The 18,387-nt window shown below is 35.5% G+C and overlaps 1 protein-coding gene across 2 annotated transcripts; it reads right to left on the bottom strand.

Annotated features, from left to right (window-relative positions):
- Window positions 1-1,998: 1,998 nt before the first annotated feature.
- LOC113039774 (protein phosphatase inhibitor 2-like) lies at window positions 1,999-18,194 on the bottom strand. 2 transcript variants are annotated; one of them, XM_026197862.1, is made up of 6 exons: window positions 17,823-18,194; window positions 11,718-11,825; window positions 11,042-11,125; window positions 7,055-7,170; window positions 4,816-4,986; window positions 1,999-3,885 (listed from the first exon to the last, which is right to left on the bottom strand). In XM_026197862.1, the coding sequence occupies exons 1-6, from the start codon at window positions 17,945-17,947 to the stop codon at window positions 3,866-3,868; spliced, it is 624 nt and encodes a 207-aa protein (XP_026053647.1). In that variant the 5' UTR covers window positions 17,948-18,194; the 3' UTR covers window positions 1,999-3,865. The 2 variants fall into 2 exon arrangements, with proteins under 2 accessions (XP_026053647.1, XP_026053648.1); XM_026197863.1 differs by having other exon boundaries at window positions 3,751-3,882.
- Between the last annotated feature and the right edge of the window lie 193 nt (window positions 18,195-18,387).

Below are 18,387 nucleotides of genomic sequence, written 5' to 3'. Positions count from 1 at the left end.
GTCAGATTGGCTCGGTATCATTTATAAATCGCTTGGAAAATACACTGGATTTAGTTTGGGGAAAAAGCGCCAGGATCCACGTCTGAGGAAAAGGTTCACTCCCAGATCTAGTCAAAGTGAAACTACTGATGCAGTTTCGCTCTTTGAAATGAGTCATCGACCACTTATATACCACAGATATCGTGGTGTGATTTTATATGCTTTTTTTTTTCTAATTATTTTTTTCAAGCTCGAAAGGTCCTTCTTTCCTGCGAATGTACTGTGTGGATCAAGTTTGTTGTTATTCACTGTATTTTTGTGTGAAATACTTCCATCTAGTGGTTGATTTCTGACCTGCACTTTGATTTAAGAGAGTTACATTAGCTTCTTACTTCAGAACTCCATAAATAATACTAAAATATGTTAATACCTGCTTTAAAAGAATAATAAAAACATTTTCGTTAGTAATTGGTTTTAATATAGTTATCGGAAAACAATACCAAATGTTGGCAACTAAAATTAAACTTTAAATTCAAAATTAGTTTAGGGTTCAAGTTTTATTTTTATCCATATTGTCCTGTTGGAATTCTCTTAAAAGTGCTGTCTATTTTTTTTATTTTTATTATTGTACTAATTCATAAAAACACCATATTTTTTTATTGTTTGCATGTTTTGGAAGCATGTTAACTTAATGTACTTATTTCTCTGGAAAATACAACTATACCAATATATATATATATATATATATATATATATATATATATATATATTCATTTTTTAATTATAAAAATTTATATATTTTTTTTATTAAAAAGTATTTCATTATATCAAATATATATATATATATATATTTTACTTTTATTTATTTAATCAAAAAGCATTTCGATTTGTAATCTTTTAAATTGTATTTTTATTATATTTATATATATATATATATATATATATATATATATATATATATATATATATATATATATATATATATATATATAATTTTTTTTTTCTTTTTTTACATTTCTTTATTTTTTTATTGGTACAAACCTACATACGATAACGTTGTTTATTAAAAGCACGTGCCTAAAAAATGGACACAGTGACCCCATTGGAACTCAACTGAGACAATTGAAGCCCAATTTTAGCGTTTTTTAGCACTTCCGTTTCTGATGCGCAGACTCAAACGAAGCCTGACGACGTCAGCAACCTGTCTGACAGATGTAAATGTTCTAGTAGCTGTGCGTGCAAACTGCTATCGTTAATCTTGCAGAGACGGCAAACTTGAGCGGGGAGTTCTTTGGCGTGAGTGAGCAGGAGTAAGTATTCTGATTAATTATTTTGTATAGTATTTTAAAATGTAACGCCAGTACGCCATAATAAGTTAATTGCCTGCGAGCTTCTCCTCCTGTCTGTACGGTAATGCGACAGAGAGACGAGTGGTTATGACGCAATCGTTAGCCTATTTTTTACAAAAACTGTTTCTACGGGGCCATAATGAAACATAGAAGGTAATGGAGCCCTTTATACATTGTCGTGTATCTTTATAAATATATAATGGACAAACGGAGTCTTTAAACGCCTCAGATGTAAAGTTATTCACTGTCAAAGTGACGCCAAAATGAATGGGAGTCAATGGGAATGCTAACGCAAGTGAAGTTCTGCTACAAGATGGCAGCCCCCACCCGACTTCAACTTCCGGTCAACTTCCTTGCCGCCTGAAGGATCAGACGACAACAATAAAATTTTGATACTCTGTCTATGGGAATAGAAACCTCCACACTGCAGCTATAATGACATCAAAGAATGATAATTCACGGACAAGGATGATAAAAAAATAAATCAATTTAGAATTTTTAAATGATAAAAACACTGCCAACCAATCAGAATCCACCCGACGGCTAAAAGCGCGTGCATTTATACAGCGGACAGAAAGGGATTTTCGCGCTACTTTAACAGTGCTGCCGCGGGTTGAAGCAAGCCTAAAAACATGATATTCTTTACTTAAAAAAAACAAAGTCAACAGAACAAGTTCATACCAACATTTTAATCACTGACAAATACGTACATTTTCATTTGACAATCCTGTTTAGGAAAAGAAACAAACGATCTTGGGGAAGAATACATTGGACACAGAAATGGTCAAATTACTCAGAACGTATGAGGAAGAAAAAATTTAATTCAACATAATGATAAAATCAAAGCACTTGTGATGTATGAATGCAGGATTAAACTATAGTTGACTTACTCAAATATGAATGCATGTCCATAACTGATGGGACAGTTCAGGACCAAACCAGACCTCTTTCATCCTTACTCATTAAAAACTGGTAACCAATTCAGAAATATGCAAAGCGCTCCTGTGTTCAATGTGTCCAGCACAGTTTTGACAGATTACATCATTTCCTGCCATCATTCAGTCGAGGGCAGGCCGAGTGAAAACACATTCACACCGACAGGAGATTCTCCGAAACAGACCTCGTCTTCATGTGGACAATAAACAGCCTAAAATGCATCGTCTCGATTTATGTGGTTGAATTTCAGAAGACCTGTCAAGAGCTTCTTTATTGTTGTTATTAGAATGTGTTTTCAGTAAATCAAAAGGACAAAAATGTGTTTATTATTTGGTTCCTTCATTAAAATTATACACGAATCAAGTTTATACGAACTAACGTTTTCATATATTTTATTATTTATTCATTAATGTAATGCATCTGGATGTTTTTTTGTTTGTTTTATTATCGGTTTTCATGTTACAGTAAAGCGAGGTGTTGTTGTTTTTTTAGAATTTTGGTAATTAGTCAAAATTATTATTATTTGCATCTTGGTAATGAGTCACAATAGTTTTTACAGTAAATCAGAACATTTTTGAGTATTTATTTTATTATAACAAGCCTGAATATTTTATATTTATTTACTCTATTATTATATATATTTTTTGCATTATGGTACAGGGCCAGAATATGATTTTGTATTATGGTAATTAACATTACAGTAGTATTTAGTGTTTGAATATATTACAGCAGTGAGTCTGAGCATTTTCTTCCATTACAGTAATGAGTCGTTTTGCATTCAAGTAACGATAATTTGGGATTAAAGTAATGAGCAAAAATCACACATCTTCTCTCTTTTGGTTTTGAAGTCAAAATATGGCCTAGACATGTTCTTGTCAGGTTTTGCAATATTCACCCATTTAGCTTTTTTTGTTATACAACCTACATATATATATATATTGTGCGAGTATTCATGACTATAAATTGATAAATACACCAGAATAACAACTGCGATTTCAAGCTGGGTCAAGGTGTCAAAATCATTATTTTTGGTACTACAGGATAATTACGTTCTTCAGTAAATCACAGAAACGAATAACCTCAGCGTTTAGAAAAAAAAAAAAAGGCAATCAATCAACACAAAGAAAGCTCAGTAAGTGTCAAAACCGTTGCGCACCTTTAAAATCTTCTGCAGAGACAACCAAAAGGGTTCGCTCTGCTGATCAGTAGTTTTCTAGCTAGCTCTGTAATACTCTCCTGTTTTATACTATTAGTGCCAATCTAATTAAACATGGTTTTGAGAAGCCATGCATACAGCAGAGCTCGTGTGAGCGGTGTGTGTCGAAGCCCAAGAGCACATCTGTGCCCCCCGAGCAGAGAGCATGCTGTTCAGAGGACATTAAACCAATAACAGACAGTGGGGAACTGGTCAGAGGAGTCCAGGGCTGGAGCGCTAGGATAACACTCTCCTTTCTAGCGGTATGACAGTGAACCTTTGGCAAATGAGGGAGCTGGGTGATATGTCAGGGGGGGGACACTGGGTGGAGGGGGATCCTGGAGCTGAACCGATTTCCAGACGTTCATGGGACAAGGCATGAGCAGAGGGACACATCCTGACATCCTTATGAATCCAAGGAATCTGCTGGAAGAGATGGAGGAGTTACTATTCATTTCATTAGATCAAAGCTGACTTTCAGCAACATTACTCCAGTCGCACGTGATCCTCGAATATTTGTTTTTTCACCACACTTTTGAGGTGATGCGTGTCATTTAGTACACATTTATTACACATATTTGGAATTTAGAATTTTGTGGAATCTTTTCTTGGCACTAAAACTCTAAATTCTATAAATGCTTTTATTATTCCTATTATTTCACAAGTCAAGCTCTCCTGGATCAAACAGGGTAAATATGTCGGGTTGAGGGTTTATTCAAAGTTGAGCGAAAGCAGTGCTGGACTTAATCAAGCTCTGCTTACAAACAAAGTCTCTCCTCTGTTTGAAGTAGTTTGTCCTAAACTGATCTCTAGAGAGCATCTGGAAGCCCTTCCGGCATCTCAAGGGACCTCTAGTGGTCAACAGACCGTGCTTGAAGACTCCTCTTTCAACAAAGTGAAAAAATCCTCACACAACATGCAATCGATGCATCATAGTTCACTCGGAGCATGTGAAAGTTTCTGTTTGCGTGCAGATTTTTATTATTAAACTACATGTACAGAACAGCGCAGGTCAATAGAGTTTAGGGGCGTTCAGTCCAGTTCAGTTTCCTTTGACCTCCATGCGTACACATGCAGATGCATCAGACAGGAACAGTTTCACATTTCGCTGTGCTCCAAAGTTCAAGTTTGGTGAACTCTGGCCTGTGAACTCGCATCACTTGATACCATGTGACCTCCTATCGGACTTAAAAGTACATTAATTTAAAACTGCTGCACTGCAGGAACATGGAGTAGATTGTATGTTTTTACATTTGTGATTCGACGTCATACCACAAACAATTTCACATGCTCAAACTCTAGTGTGGCCGCAGCTTGAATCACATACGGCTGCTTATACAACTATAGTTCATTTACCATCTTGTGGGGGGTCGACGGTGATGTCCTCGGTCTCCGTGTCATCCTTCATCTCTTCGTCCTCGTCTTCCTCCTCTTCCAGCTCGCTGGCGATGAGCTGTCGAGCTAGTTTAATGTTCATACCTTCATTATAATGCATCTTCCTCATCATCTGAAACTGCTTCTTTCTGGCTGAGGAAAGACAAAACACATAGAGCTCTAGACACAGGAATCCACTGCTCTCCTTCCACACAAAATACACCAGTACATCAGACTCAATACTGCATGTGCGGCTTTATTTATAGCTGCATGATTAATCGGTAAAAGATCGCCATCTTGATTCACCCATGAGATCCCGTTTGTAAATGACAAATATTGGCTTGTGACCATTAAACCTTTGAAAAAGTAAGACCAGAGCTTTTAAATCTGTTTGTGCTGCTGCTGGCATAGATGAATGTTACCATGTTTGGGTAAGTTATGGCTTCACAAAGAGTCTTTTCAACTACACTGTATTATTTTTCACTCGTCCAGTCAAAATAATTACAGGTAGGACACTGGGAATTTAACAATTAGATGTTTTAGTAATAGATGTAATGAAATCTGCTTTGTTTTTCTGTTGGTCTCTGGTATTGTCCATATGCGGTAAACAAAGTAGTGTATTAGCAGATGTAGGCAAAAGTGCACAGGTTGTTAGGATTGTGCTGCCTATATAGTGTGTGTTGAGAGTAAGAGCTTGTCATAAAAAACAAGGTGCAGAAGAGAGGATGAATGAAAAGAGATACTTATGTCCCTGCATGGTGAATTCGCACGGTAGAGTCTATTGTCTTTATACACTTCAGTCTTCACACGAAGGCTGTCGCTGGATATACTAACCTTTTCAATACCCGTTTGACAAAACAGAAATTGAATTCAGCAGAACAGACTTTACTGTTTATCACAACAAAGGGCTAATCAAGCGCACGACACTGACAGGGTACGCGATGCAACTTCAGCACGCTCCCGCTGATTGACTGCTTCTCTCAAACAGTATTTCTTTACACTGTCTATCTAAAAGCACTCATATATCAGTTTTTAAAATGTTCTGACTAGTGTTGTCACGGTACCAAAATTTCAGTATTCGGTACCGATACTAGTGAAAAACCACGGTTCTCGGTACCAATTTCGGTACCAAAGCAAAACACAAAAATATGCCAATTAAAAATAAAACCAATGCCATTCTTTATACTTATTTACAATTGTGTAATTTTTTCTACATGTAATATAATTATGAAAAACAGTAAACAAGTTTCACCCAAACTTAATTTGTCTTAATGAAATTTAAACGTTTTATTTTTTGGGATTTGCTATTAAAATTAAAACATGTAAGAAATATTGTGATTTATTTCTATAAAAAAAAAGAAAGTTTTATAATTTTTTTCAACAGTAGTAGCAGCATCACATACATTCTACTAAATAATAGTAATATTTCTAGCACAATGCCTTTATGTAAGAATTAACTTTTATTTTGACACTGGTTTTACTCAAATGAAACGGTAAAATACTTGAAGTGACTCAGAACAGTTCTGCTGATGTTGTTTATGTATTTATGTCCCTCATTACTGCATGCGTCACATGCTTCAGTCTATGTAGTAAACAAACCATTCATTCATTCATACAATTGACCCGGTCTGCAGAATTCAGATTTCAACCAACTTTTGCGGCTTAACACTTACAGATACTGGTCCATATGGAGATTTGATTTGATTAATTTATGCTAAATTTGACAAATTCCGTGACTGTCCATATTAAAATGTAAGTTTCATTTTCATGACTAGATTTTGAGATACCGTCCACGTTTTTTGCTTCGCGTAAATCATAGCTCAGTATGCGTCAAGAACCAGGTTGACCAGGTCCTCGGTACCACCGGTACTTAAAGAAACCTGGTACCATCACATTTTTATTATTTTAGCACCGACTTGGTACCGAAGTACCGGGTCTTTTGACAACACTAGTTCTGACTAAACGAGAGCAATCAATAGGATATTTGATTCTGCTGTGGTTTCAAAATTATTATTGTGTTAACACATATTTTGGACTTTCACTAGACGACGCTATATGTAAGCACTTTATTGTGTAACCCTGCATTAGACTGAGAAAACTGAGGAAAAGAGACCGAAGACAGGATTGTGGAGCAGTGTGTGTTTGAGCCGCTGGCTGACGGTGCAAATGAAACCGAGGTGAGTCTGAGGTCAGCAGAGACAGAGAAACATGTGTCGGTCACCTTGATCCTCCGGACCCAACTCCTCCTCCTCTTCCTCACTGCTCTCCTCGTCCGGCTCCTCCATGAAGCGAGATCCTGCGTCTTCCTCCTCCGCTGCTGCTGCCGCTGCCGCCAGCCTGAGACACACAGAAGTCAGAAAGAGTCAGGGATTCAGACAGATTTCTATTAAGTGTCAAGATAATATTATGAAATAATAATATAAAGTTTTTATTTGTATATTTTCTGCTTTTTTTTATTTTTATAAATGTTTTACATTTTATATTAATTTAATTTGTATTGCATTTTTGACAGTTTTTTAATGTCCGTTTAGTTTTTTTTATCTAGTTTAATTTTAATGTTGATTTTAGTACATCAAATTAATTAAATGATACAAATAAAACAAACAAAAAAGCGAAAATTACACACTTAATGTGCTGATGCACTAATGCTAAAAACCTTGCTGTCTTTCATGAAGTGAAAAAATAAAAATAAATAAAAATTTTATTACCTAAAACATCCATTTAAATCTAACCAAAGTCACTTTATGAACATCATACTGTATCCATATCGACGACTTAGAAGTAGAAACTAACCAGGAGGACTTGACAGCAGCTAATAAAAAAAAAAAAGGAACAGTAAGTTCTTCAATTAAATTTGACTCGGATGGCCTTCTCATTGCTAATAGCTAATGTTATTAAAACACAACCCAGCGCAGCTTATTAAGAAAGTTTTTCATATACCCTGGTGGTCTTTGTAGTTGTTCACAGTTAATGTGACCAGATCTCTAAGGAAAGCATCTCTCAGGAGTAACCGGACACACACACACACACACACACAGAGTAACCCCAATGAATGCTGGGTAGGAGAGCATAAAATACATGTGCCTGAGGGAAACACGAGACGGAGTGGTGAAAGAACGACACAGTAGGAGGACGACGATGACAAAAGAGACAGCAGCGATACAGCCGGAGAAAGAAAGTGAAGACTAAAGCAGAGAAGTTATATTACTAGGAGGCTTGGGATGCTCTTCTTGGACGCTAACATCAGCTTCAGATTCAGTTACAGGCCTGCGGCAGACAAACCACTCACTCACATCCATCTCAGAGCTTTTAAAGACACACATCTAGATTTAAACATCCGAACCCGGCATTAAAATGGACCTCTTCTATTCATTCAAAGACTTGAAGTGCCTTCCTCTCAGGACAAGAAAATCTATAATCATTCTGGTGGGACTTCTTACATAAAATCCAATAGTCGCTGTGTTGTTTTAAATGAATAGGTCACCTAATAATAAAAATACTAAATCAAATAGTGAGAGATCAATGACATCGAAGCACATTTGTTTTTGCATTTATGTCAAAACACATTACAGTTAATGCCAAGTACCTACTTTTTTTTTAAAAGTAACTTTTAAAGTATCAAAACTCTTTGATTTACAACAAAAATATCTGCATTGTTCCTTTTTCAAATAAGTAGTGCAAGTTACTTTGTTTTCCCATTTATTCAATGACTTTTTTTTTTATGTTAAACAAGCCCAGCATAAGTGACAAAATGTAAATGTAACAATGCATTACTTTCCATAAAATGTAACTAAGTAATGCAGTTAGTTACTTATTGGAGTATCGAAATATCATAATGCATTACTTTTGAAAGTAACTTTTCCCAGCACTGCGCAAAGACCCACCCCCATGCGTTACTGTTGCGATGTCACACATCACGTTCTCACAGAGTGAACAAATACATTTTAAAAAGAGTTGACGATTCTCCCACGATTCACAAAATAGTGTGAGGCAAAATATTATTGCTGCAATATTACATTTACATTTATTCATTTAGCAGACGCTTTTATCCAAAGCGACTTACAAATGAGGACATTGGAAGCAATCAAAAACAAAAGAGCAATGATATATATATATATATATATATATATATATATATATATGTGCTTATAACAAGACTCAGTTAGCTTAAATGCAGTACACGTAGCATGGGTTTTTAAATAATATAATACATAAAAAGAAAACAGATGGAATAGAAAAAGAATAGAGCAAGTTAGTGTTAGAGGTCTTTTTTATCATTTGTATAATAAATGAAAAGAAAATAGAATACAAAAAGATTAGAATGGTAACTAAAGGTAACTATTAACTTCCGTCCCAGTATTTCTGTGGTAATATGAATGACTGTAAGACAGAAATAATAGTGTGTACCATAGTTTGGCTGGTCCTGCGACTTATAGTCAGGTGCAACTTATTTATCAAAATTAACTTGACAAGGACCGAGACAAATGAACCAAGAGAAAACATTACCGTCTCCAGCCGTGAGAGGGCGCTCTATGCTGCTCAGTGCTCCTGTAGTCTACACTGAAGACATAGAGCGCCCTCTCGTGGCTGGAGATGGTAATGTTTTCTCTTGGTTCTAAATGAATGTGACTTATAGTCCAGTGCGACTTATATATGTTTTTTTCCTCATCATGACGTATTTTTGGACTGATGCGACTTATACTCAGGTCGACTTATAGTCCGAAAAATACGGTAGTTGAAAAGACCGTGTCAGCAGCAGCATAAACAGATTTGAATTATCCGATTTGACTTTTTTTTTCAAAGGTTTAATCAAACATTTAAAAATGGGATGGCATGGGTGTTTGAATCGTGATTAGGAATTTTTAACGATTAATCGCGTAGCTCTATTGCAGCACTAAATAAACATGAATGAATATCATAAGGTATCTTGTTTCAACAGCAGAAAGACGTCAATACACACCATTTTTCAAGTTCAAGTCCAGTAAAGTGCAAATGTACTCTCCTGGCTGGTTTGTTTATCGGACAAAACAAAACGGCAGATTTGGGGTTATGATTGGTTAGATCGCCTGTCAATCAAACTTCTTGCAAAAGTTCAATGGACTCTATAGAAATAAGGTTGGTTGATATAAATGTGTGGCCACATATACTATTGCTCTCTGAAAACAAATTAGAAAAAAACAGCACATACACAGCGTGTTGGAGTGAAACTCAAAACAGAAGCAGTCTGTGAAAGAGGTTAGCAGCTCTGCTTGAGTTGCTGCGACCGCTGATTCGCCTGTAGGCTGTGACGTGACATCTGTTCGGACTTCTGGTTGATCATGTATTGTTAACTACATTAAACTAACAAGGAAGCAAGAAAAACTAAAAATAATACAAATACTCTGTTCTCACAGCTGTTGTATCTTAATGAGCTAGGTTACTTAAACGCACTCCATCACAGTGAAACCACTGATGTCAAGGCAGACTAACATGGTAGAAAAAATACAAAGGTTCAGGACAGTTGTGGTCCATTATGTTATCAAACATTGCTTTTAGAAATAGATTTTGCTGCATTTCTGCTTGATTTTCAAATCGACTCTTATTATAGCTTTAAATGGCTATTGTGCGTTTTTACACATCAAATGCTCTGTCAAAGCTTTATCTAGTGTGCAAGCAGCCTAATCTTTGTGTAAACAGCATTTCCTTTTTTTTTTCATAAAAGAGGGCTCTGTGCACAGACTCCGTTTCATCTAGTGTAATGTAAATAGAAAAAGAAAGCACCACTATTGCATTGTTTTAACACACAAAAGTAAAAATGGGGTTTATTTCAGCACTTCAAAAGTAAAAACCACAGTTATCAGTATTACAATTACAATAATAAAGTGTTTTGTGTAACTTTTATTTAAATTATTTGAGAAGTTTAGATTTTTTTTTTTTTTCATGCCTTTATAAAAAAAAAAAAAAATTACTTGCCTTTTAATGCATAGTTTTTCTGGTTTTGCTCTTGGCACAAACACAGATTTTGGATCTTAAACTAAGAAAACCCATATTAAAGTTATAAAAGCATTTCTATTATAAGCTGTTTCATACAATTATGACTTTGCTGTGAGATTCTGTGATATGGATGGAGTATAGGTGGAGTGTCACAAATTTTGGAGCCTAAAACATTTTGAGAATCCCTCCATTACTCTTCCATCCATATCAGAGATAGCATTCATGCATCACTTACTTCTTAGCAAGGTCCTCTCCGGGTAGGACTGTGTTCCCTTCCGAATCGCTGAGCGCCCCCTCATCCTCGTCATCGCCCACCATCCTAAAAGGGATAGGAGATTTTTGGCCGATAGCCCGAAGGGAGAAAGACAGCATGACCTGTTCCCCAAATTTGCCCTGTCATATTGAGTTGCACCCTCAGTGCTGCTCTTGTATTTTGCAGACAGGGCAGTAACATATCCAGAGAGAAGAGCAACACTTTGAACAACCCATATTCCCAATTCATACCGCCTCAGCAAGAGATCAGATCTTTAACAATTTCTGTTCTTTAAACTGTAGCTTAAATTAATGCAGTGCATTCTATAGCTTATCCTCCATATCAGTGTGTCCCTAATTTAAACTGGACTCTCTTCTGGACTTTTTCTCTGCACAGTGCACAGTCCTGACTACTAGAAAAGGTTATTTATAGTTTATTTTATTTTTCTAAAGTACTGTTTTGCCCATTTAATTACTAGTTAGAAAATCCACTCAATCCAATTTGTTCTAACAAGCACATTTTATTTTCTTTTTACATTTAATAGGGTGGTGGCAGCTTCACTCCTGAATCCACGAAGTAGCACAAACACATTAGAATTTATTTATTTACACAGATATATTCTAAACAGCATTAATGTACAGTTTTGAGTGCTGCTTACCTGTTGAACGGCGTGCTGGGCTCGTCTATCTTCATCAGCCCATAGTCCTTATCTGCCGGGTGATATGTGGCCAAAATGTTCATTTCATCCCATTTCTGTGATTTCTTCCTATAAGAACAGACAGACACACAAAGCTTAACATACGATTATAGATTAGTTATTAGCCCTGATGCAAATATTCCCACTGAGATATGCTACTTTAAAAGGAGGACTCTGCTCCACTTTGAAACATTAAGTACCACCTTGGAAACAGAGGACACAAAAAATAGCACCAAGTGGCATACATTGCAAAATATACCAAGACTTTAGTGACAAATGAAAAGACTCACAGACAAGGGCCAATTTCATATCTCAAGAGCAGTGCAAGTGCAGATTTGTAAAGCAAACCACGAAGTACAATTAATTTCAACCGACTGCCTTTCAAACGGTGGACAATGCATTTCATGCATTATGTGGCCAATACCAGCATGAAGAGTTGAGATGGCTTTATTGAGAAAAGTTATTTTATTGAATCAATTTCAAATTTATTTTGAATTGAAGAATAAAACACAATCTTTCACATTTTAGTTTTAAACCAATGACTTTCTTAGTCCAAATCTATTCTTACTGTGTTCTATAGTCTAATGAAAACCCTGCGAGTGGGTTTGGTGACATGAACGCTGCAGACTAGATCACTAATGCTTCTGCAGTAGCAGTCAAATGTGCCAATTCACATGGAAGAAGAACAGTTACACAACCAGCGTTCGGATGAGGTGCTGCATTACAAAGCCATTGTGGAAAACCACTTAAACCTAGGGATGGGTATCGTTAAGGTTTTAACCGTATTAGTACTCTTACCGATACTGCTTAATGGTCCGGTACTTTAACGGTATTCTTATTGGTACTTTGTGTTGTGTTACTTTATGTTGTGTTAGGGGCCATTCACATATCGCGCCTAAAAAGCAACCATGACCTGCTCTCTCCATGAAGATGTGGAGATTTCAGCAATGGATAAATGGATTTGCAGCACTAAACTGCTTGCAGTAGCTCTGCTAATAAATAAATTTACAAATCCACATACAGCTATGATCAGCTGTTCCTTCATCTTGGCTGAGCTTTCAACGTGGTTACGGAAAAGGTGAGGAAGCTACATGACCTGCGGTGCGCTTGCGGCATTCTGAAAAGTTGATATGTTTTTAACTCGATGCGGTGCGGACGCGCCTGGAAAAAACTAGCTTGTCAGAACCGATAGCGTCCGATCTAACTGAAACAATGGTCTTTCATAATTTAGCCCCGGGGACAGTTTAATACCGGGTTTCGGTACCCATCCCTACTTAAACCTGATTTAAAATGGCAATTTTTAACTATAGCATTTCAAAAGAACTGTTCTTTTGAGGATTATTTTTGGATGGTCTTGGATGAAATCGGTGCAAGATTTACAGAGAGAAAGATGAACATAAAGCAGGACCAAGGACCAATTGAGCAATGCTAACCTTTGCAGAATAGATGGTCACGTCCCCTCACTAAATAACCTAGAGATTAGTTTCATTCATGTTTCTGTATCACATGGGAGCATACAGTGCACGGTTGCATGTAGTAGAGGTCAAAAGATCATTGGTTAGAAAAACAGTACATGAGTGAGTGGTGTGTTGTGACTTATTTGGAGAGCAAGCACAACACAAGGATCTTGTCTGCAGTTAGGAAACCCGAATGCTGTGAAAACACAGAATTTAAACAGTTATATCACCATGTGAAAAAGTCCTGGAGAAAAAAATAATAATTTCAGGCAAAAATAAGATCTACAAGCTGGTACAGGATATCCTCCTGATCTCTCAAGTAACAAAAAGGTTGCCAAAGAATCATGGCTCTCCTGCTACTGCAGATGTTTGAGAAACAAAACATATTGTAAGGAAAATAAGGCCCTCGTATTCGTATAGGATAAAGATGGGACAAATACAGAGGAGAAACAAGTAGAGAGTAAAATGCAAAGACACTTAGTCAATGTTTTTGGAAATCCGTAAGATGGAATCAAAGAATCTGAACAATTTCCAAAAATGTGATACTAATTTATTCCATCTGTCAATCACATAAATCCACTATAAAATATATAATCCAAAATGTTAAATTACAATGAATCTGATTCTGTAGTTAAAATACATTAGGTTTTGTAATAAATGCTAATCTACTTAAATTTCAAAAAAAAAAAAAAATCCTTAATGCATAAATATATATTTTGTAAAAGAAAAAAAAGAAATTATAAAAAATTGCCTACTGTCAAAAAAAAAACACCTGTTCCTAATTGTTTAATTGCAAATTAAAGCCCTTGTATTTTTTCAAAGCCCTACTACATAATATTTTAAGGCTACTTTGTTTTCATTTGTTTCACTGGCACTGCCACAAAACAATAAAATAGTTGCCGTTATCATTGTTTTTGGGTGGTTATCTTAATAAATTATAATTATTAGAATAAATAAGCTTATATGACACCAATATTTTAGATACCAATTACATTTTACAATTCTCTATTTCAATTATTTCGATACCACAGCAAAAATCACTAGCCAAAAATAAACAAATATAAAGTTTAAGCATTATTAAAGTCATCTGACATCCAGTTTTACCACTCTGCAGTAAATCATTTAAACTTAATTCTGTTACAAACCTAAATTGAAGAGACATTCATTATAAACAACATTCTAAATGCCAAACCTAAACTTGTCCTAATTTATTCAATAAGACTTAAATTACCAACATATAGTTAATGTGCAATACAAACTTGGTATGAATCTAAATGAGCAACTTCTATCACAAAGCGACTTATTTAATACAGCTCATTTCAGATGTAAAAAAGGGACATATTTTGGAAACTAATAGTAGTTTCTCTTGATCAGAGTAAGCAAGATGATTATTAGTGGTTATCCAATATATTGTCAATTCCAATATATAGTCAAAATTTGGCATTTTATACATTGTTGCCATTGCCGCTAAGTTACTGTTTGTCTGATGTTTATTTTGACAGCGATGTAAATCCCAAATCCCATTCTTTGTCTATATTACTTTACTGCCTCTGTTCAACCGTTTTGTCCGATACACTGTTATTAGATTATTTCATTAAAAATGTTTAATTAACACTGACATCATTTCATTTTTTGTTTGCTGTGGGACAAGAGAAATATTATAATATGATACTACAATGAACAATACTTTAGCTATCGAGCAGTTAGGTGCATCATTTAATTAATTTTTTAAATAGCGTCTAATTTAGTGTCATTGCAGTCGGCTCAGCTGTCTCACAGGACAGGAACTCAGTAATAAGTGCCATTCTTACAGTGTGTCCTATTTTCCTAAGAGTGGGAGAGCTGGATTCAAGAACAATGTCTTCTGGCGAGAGAGGAACAGGAGGCAGAGGAAGCTGCCAAGCTAAAAAGCACACCTACATACATCGACACGAGCCATACTGACAAAACAAGCTCCCCAGAACCAGGATGTTTAGGACTTCCTTTTATCTAAGTTTCTGAACATAACATTTTGGTTGACCTAAAAGCACAAATCAATACATGTGCCGAGTATCGATAAAGCCAGTCAGCTCAATTAACACGGAAATGTGACCGGCATTATTTTGGTCGCATCCTTGACATGAGAACTTCTCTGACCTCCAGGAAAGAAAGAAAGTGCATCAGCAGAGAGTCACACATTCACGACTCCTAAGAGTGTCTCTGGACGAGTGAATGTCAAAGTGAATGAGATCAGATTAAACATGAGCCGCCCCTTCAGGCAGAAAATCACTCTTCTAATTTTACAAATCTGCAGTGACCGTTGTGTTTCATGATAGCCAGACTGACAGGACAAGTGTTATTGGTTTGACTTAATGTTTAATAGTTTTAGATTTTCGTTAATTACTAAATAAATAATTTAAAAGATATCAATGCTGGGAAAGTCGTTTCAACCCAAAAGTCAACAACAAGCCTATTTTTAAAAACAAGTGTTATTTTAGAATCACTGATACACTTTTACACATATTTTCGAACTGTTATAAATATATATACACACACACACAAATAAATTACTTTTTTGTATTTTAGTTGAAATTCTAGCTAAATTTCATTTAAAAAAATTTATTATATCGATTTAATTTGTTTTATGTTAAATATGGTATGGTATGTTTTATGTTAAGTTAAATTTAAATAGTAAAAATGTTGCGGAAATTTAATTTTAGTCTGTGTTTATTTCAAGTGTTTTTTATTCCTTTAATATTAGTTTTATTTAACTATTTAGAACATTAAGATTTTTGTAGTGTGTTATAATCATGAATTTTAGGCATGAAAATGGAAAAGCTTCATTTTATTGTACTGTAGGTATATATTTAGTGGTTGACCGATATGTCGCGAAAGCCGATATATCGGCCAATATTTGCCATTTTTCAGATATTGCCGTTTTATTTAACTGTTTAGAACATTAAGATATTTGTAGTGTGTTATAATAATCATGAATTTTAAGTATGTAAATGGAGAAATATTAATTTTATTGTACTGTAGGTATATATTTAGTGGTTGACCGATATGTCATGAAGGCCGATATTTGGCTTTCTTCTGATATTGTATCAGCTGATAAGTTTTCATGTTTTGTCGATGTGTTTGAGGTGGGACTTTTATTTTGTATTTATTCAGCAGGATCTGAGAACACAGCGCACACATTCTCCCTCTTCATTGTTGGCTCTCGCCGATTAACGGTTACAGATTGATGACGGTCTAATAATCAGATATAACTTTTAAACAAAGGAGATAGGCCACAAAAAAAACTACATATATACACACACATACATTTCTACATTCATTAAAAATACTGTAATATTGTAAAGTATAAAAGTGTGTTTATATTATATGATATATCTGCATATATCTTTTCCAACAATATAAATATTTGCTTTCACTTCTTATAAATTTGACACATTCTTGCTGAATAAGTTTTAATAAAAAAGAAAGAATATAGTCTACTGAACCCAAACTTTTAAACGATAGTGTATATTGTTACAAAAGATTTAGATGTTAAATAAATACTCATCTTTTTAACTTTTTATTCATCAAAGAATCCTGAAAACAAGTATCACAGTTTCCAAAAAATTATTAAGCAGCACAACAGTTCCCAGTACTGATAATAAATCAGCATATTAAACTGATTTCTGAAGGATCATGTGACACTCAAGACTGGAGAAATGATGCTGAAAATTCAGCTTTGCATCACAGAAATAAATACGATTTTAATGTATATTAAAATAGAAACATATTTCACAATATTACACTTTTTCCTGTATTTTTTAATCAAATACATGCAGCCCTGATGAGCAGAAGAAACCCCTGTAAAACACACACACACACACACACACACACACACACACACACATATATATATATATATATATATATATATATATATGAGAGAGAGAGAGAGTGAGAGAGGGGGGTAATAAAAACTAGAACTTAAACCAGAATTTTGGCTTAAAAGTAAGAAAAGTGTGGGGTTATAACAAGTAAATAAGTCTTACGAATGCTCTTGGAAGTTTTTTCGCCCAGTTAATGCGTAACAATCAATAAAATCCCACTTACTCATATTTTTAATATGCTGAGATTTATTTTAAGAAATTTCTAACAATCCCAATGTCCTAAATCATATTTAATTTTGACGTCTGCGCATAATAATATTCTTAATAATACGGTTTAAAGAGTTTTTAACGTCATTGTTACATAATGTATACGTTTGTCAATGAAACAACAACAACAACAACAACACACATTTAAACTTACGTACACCATTGAGCAGTGCATGTAAATAACAGGCTCAAAGACATATTGTAATGCATCTGGTTAGTAAAGAAGAGGTCTGGATGGACTTGTGTTCAATCCAGCAGGATGGTTCTGCGTAACATGACAGGTCAGTGGCTAATCTATTAGCAGCCCAAGCTACTAACCCAGTACTCCAACTAGAGAAAACCAGTTAAACTCAACCTAGAGGACTGGTTAAGTACGTTACACTAGTTCAGGACATCATGTTAAGAGTTTGATTGACAGGCGCTACGGCCGCCCTTTCTGACTGATGTAAGCGGTTTTACAGACTAGTTACGATACTCACTCTTGGTCGTCTTCAGAGTTGAACGGGGCTCCTGGTTCTGGGGTGTCCTGGACTGGCTCTTCTGCTCGGGCTTTGATGCTGGATTTGTTCTTCAGGATCCCTTTAACGGGACGCGATGCTGCCATAACCGTCAAACACTCCTACAACTCCTCTTTTACACTGTTTACGCCTCAAACAAACGCCTCAAACAGGCCGGGGCGCTTCAGAAACTACACCCTGGCCTACCTTGTGAACAGCTGGTGTGTTGCTCGCCTACAAATAAAACTTGAACGCTGCTTGTGACTAAAATTTGTGATGGTTGATGACTCGATTTCTGCTGTAGCCCTCACACTTACAGCGAGGAAAGGAAATAGGGCGCCGCAGTCAGTCTCGCGGTCGTTGTTATCGCGAGAGTTGCGCAGCGTTGCTATAGAAACGTAACTCTAACGTGTCAAGCGACCGTCGCCATGTTTGTTGGGTCTATGAGGTCAAGAACAGGAGTCCTTCTTGTGCATTTAACCTAAGTAAACTTTATCAGATTTATCAGCGAGTATCTCATAAATGTGTCAGAGGTATCATAATGGAC

The sequence above is a fragment of the Carassius auratus genome, chromosome 22 (genome assembly GCF_003368295.1).
Source record: "Carassius auratus strain Wakin chromosome 22, ASM336829v1, whole genome shotgun sequence".
Classification (NCBI taxonomy): Eukaryota; Metazoa; Chordata; class Actinopteri; order Cypriniformes; family Cyprinidae; genus Carassius; species Carassius auratus.
The sequence above is the reverse complement of the archived record's forward strand: the minus strand, read 5'-3'. Positions and strand labels throughout refer to the sequence as shown.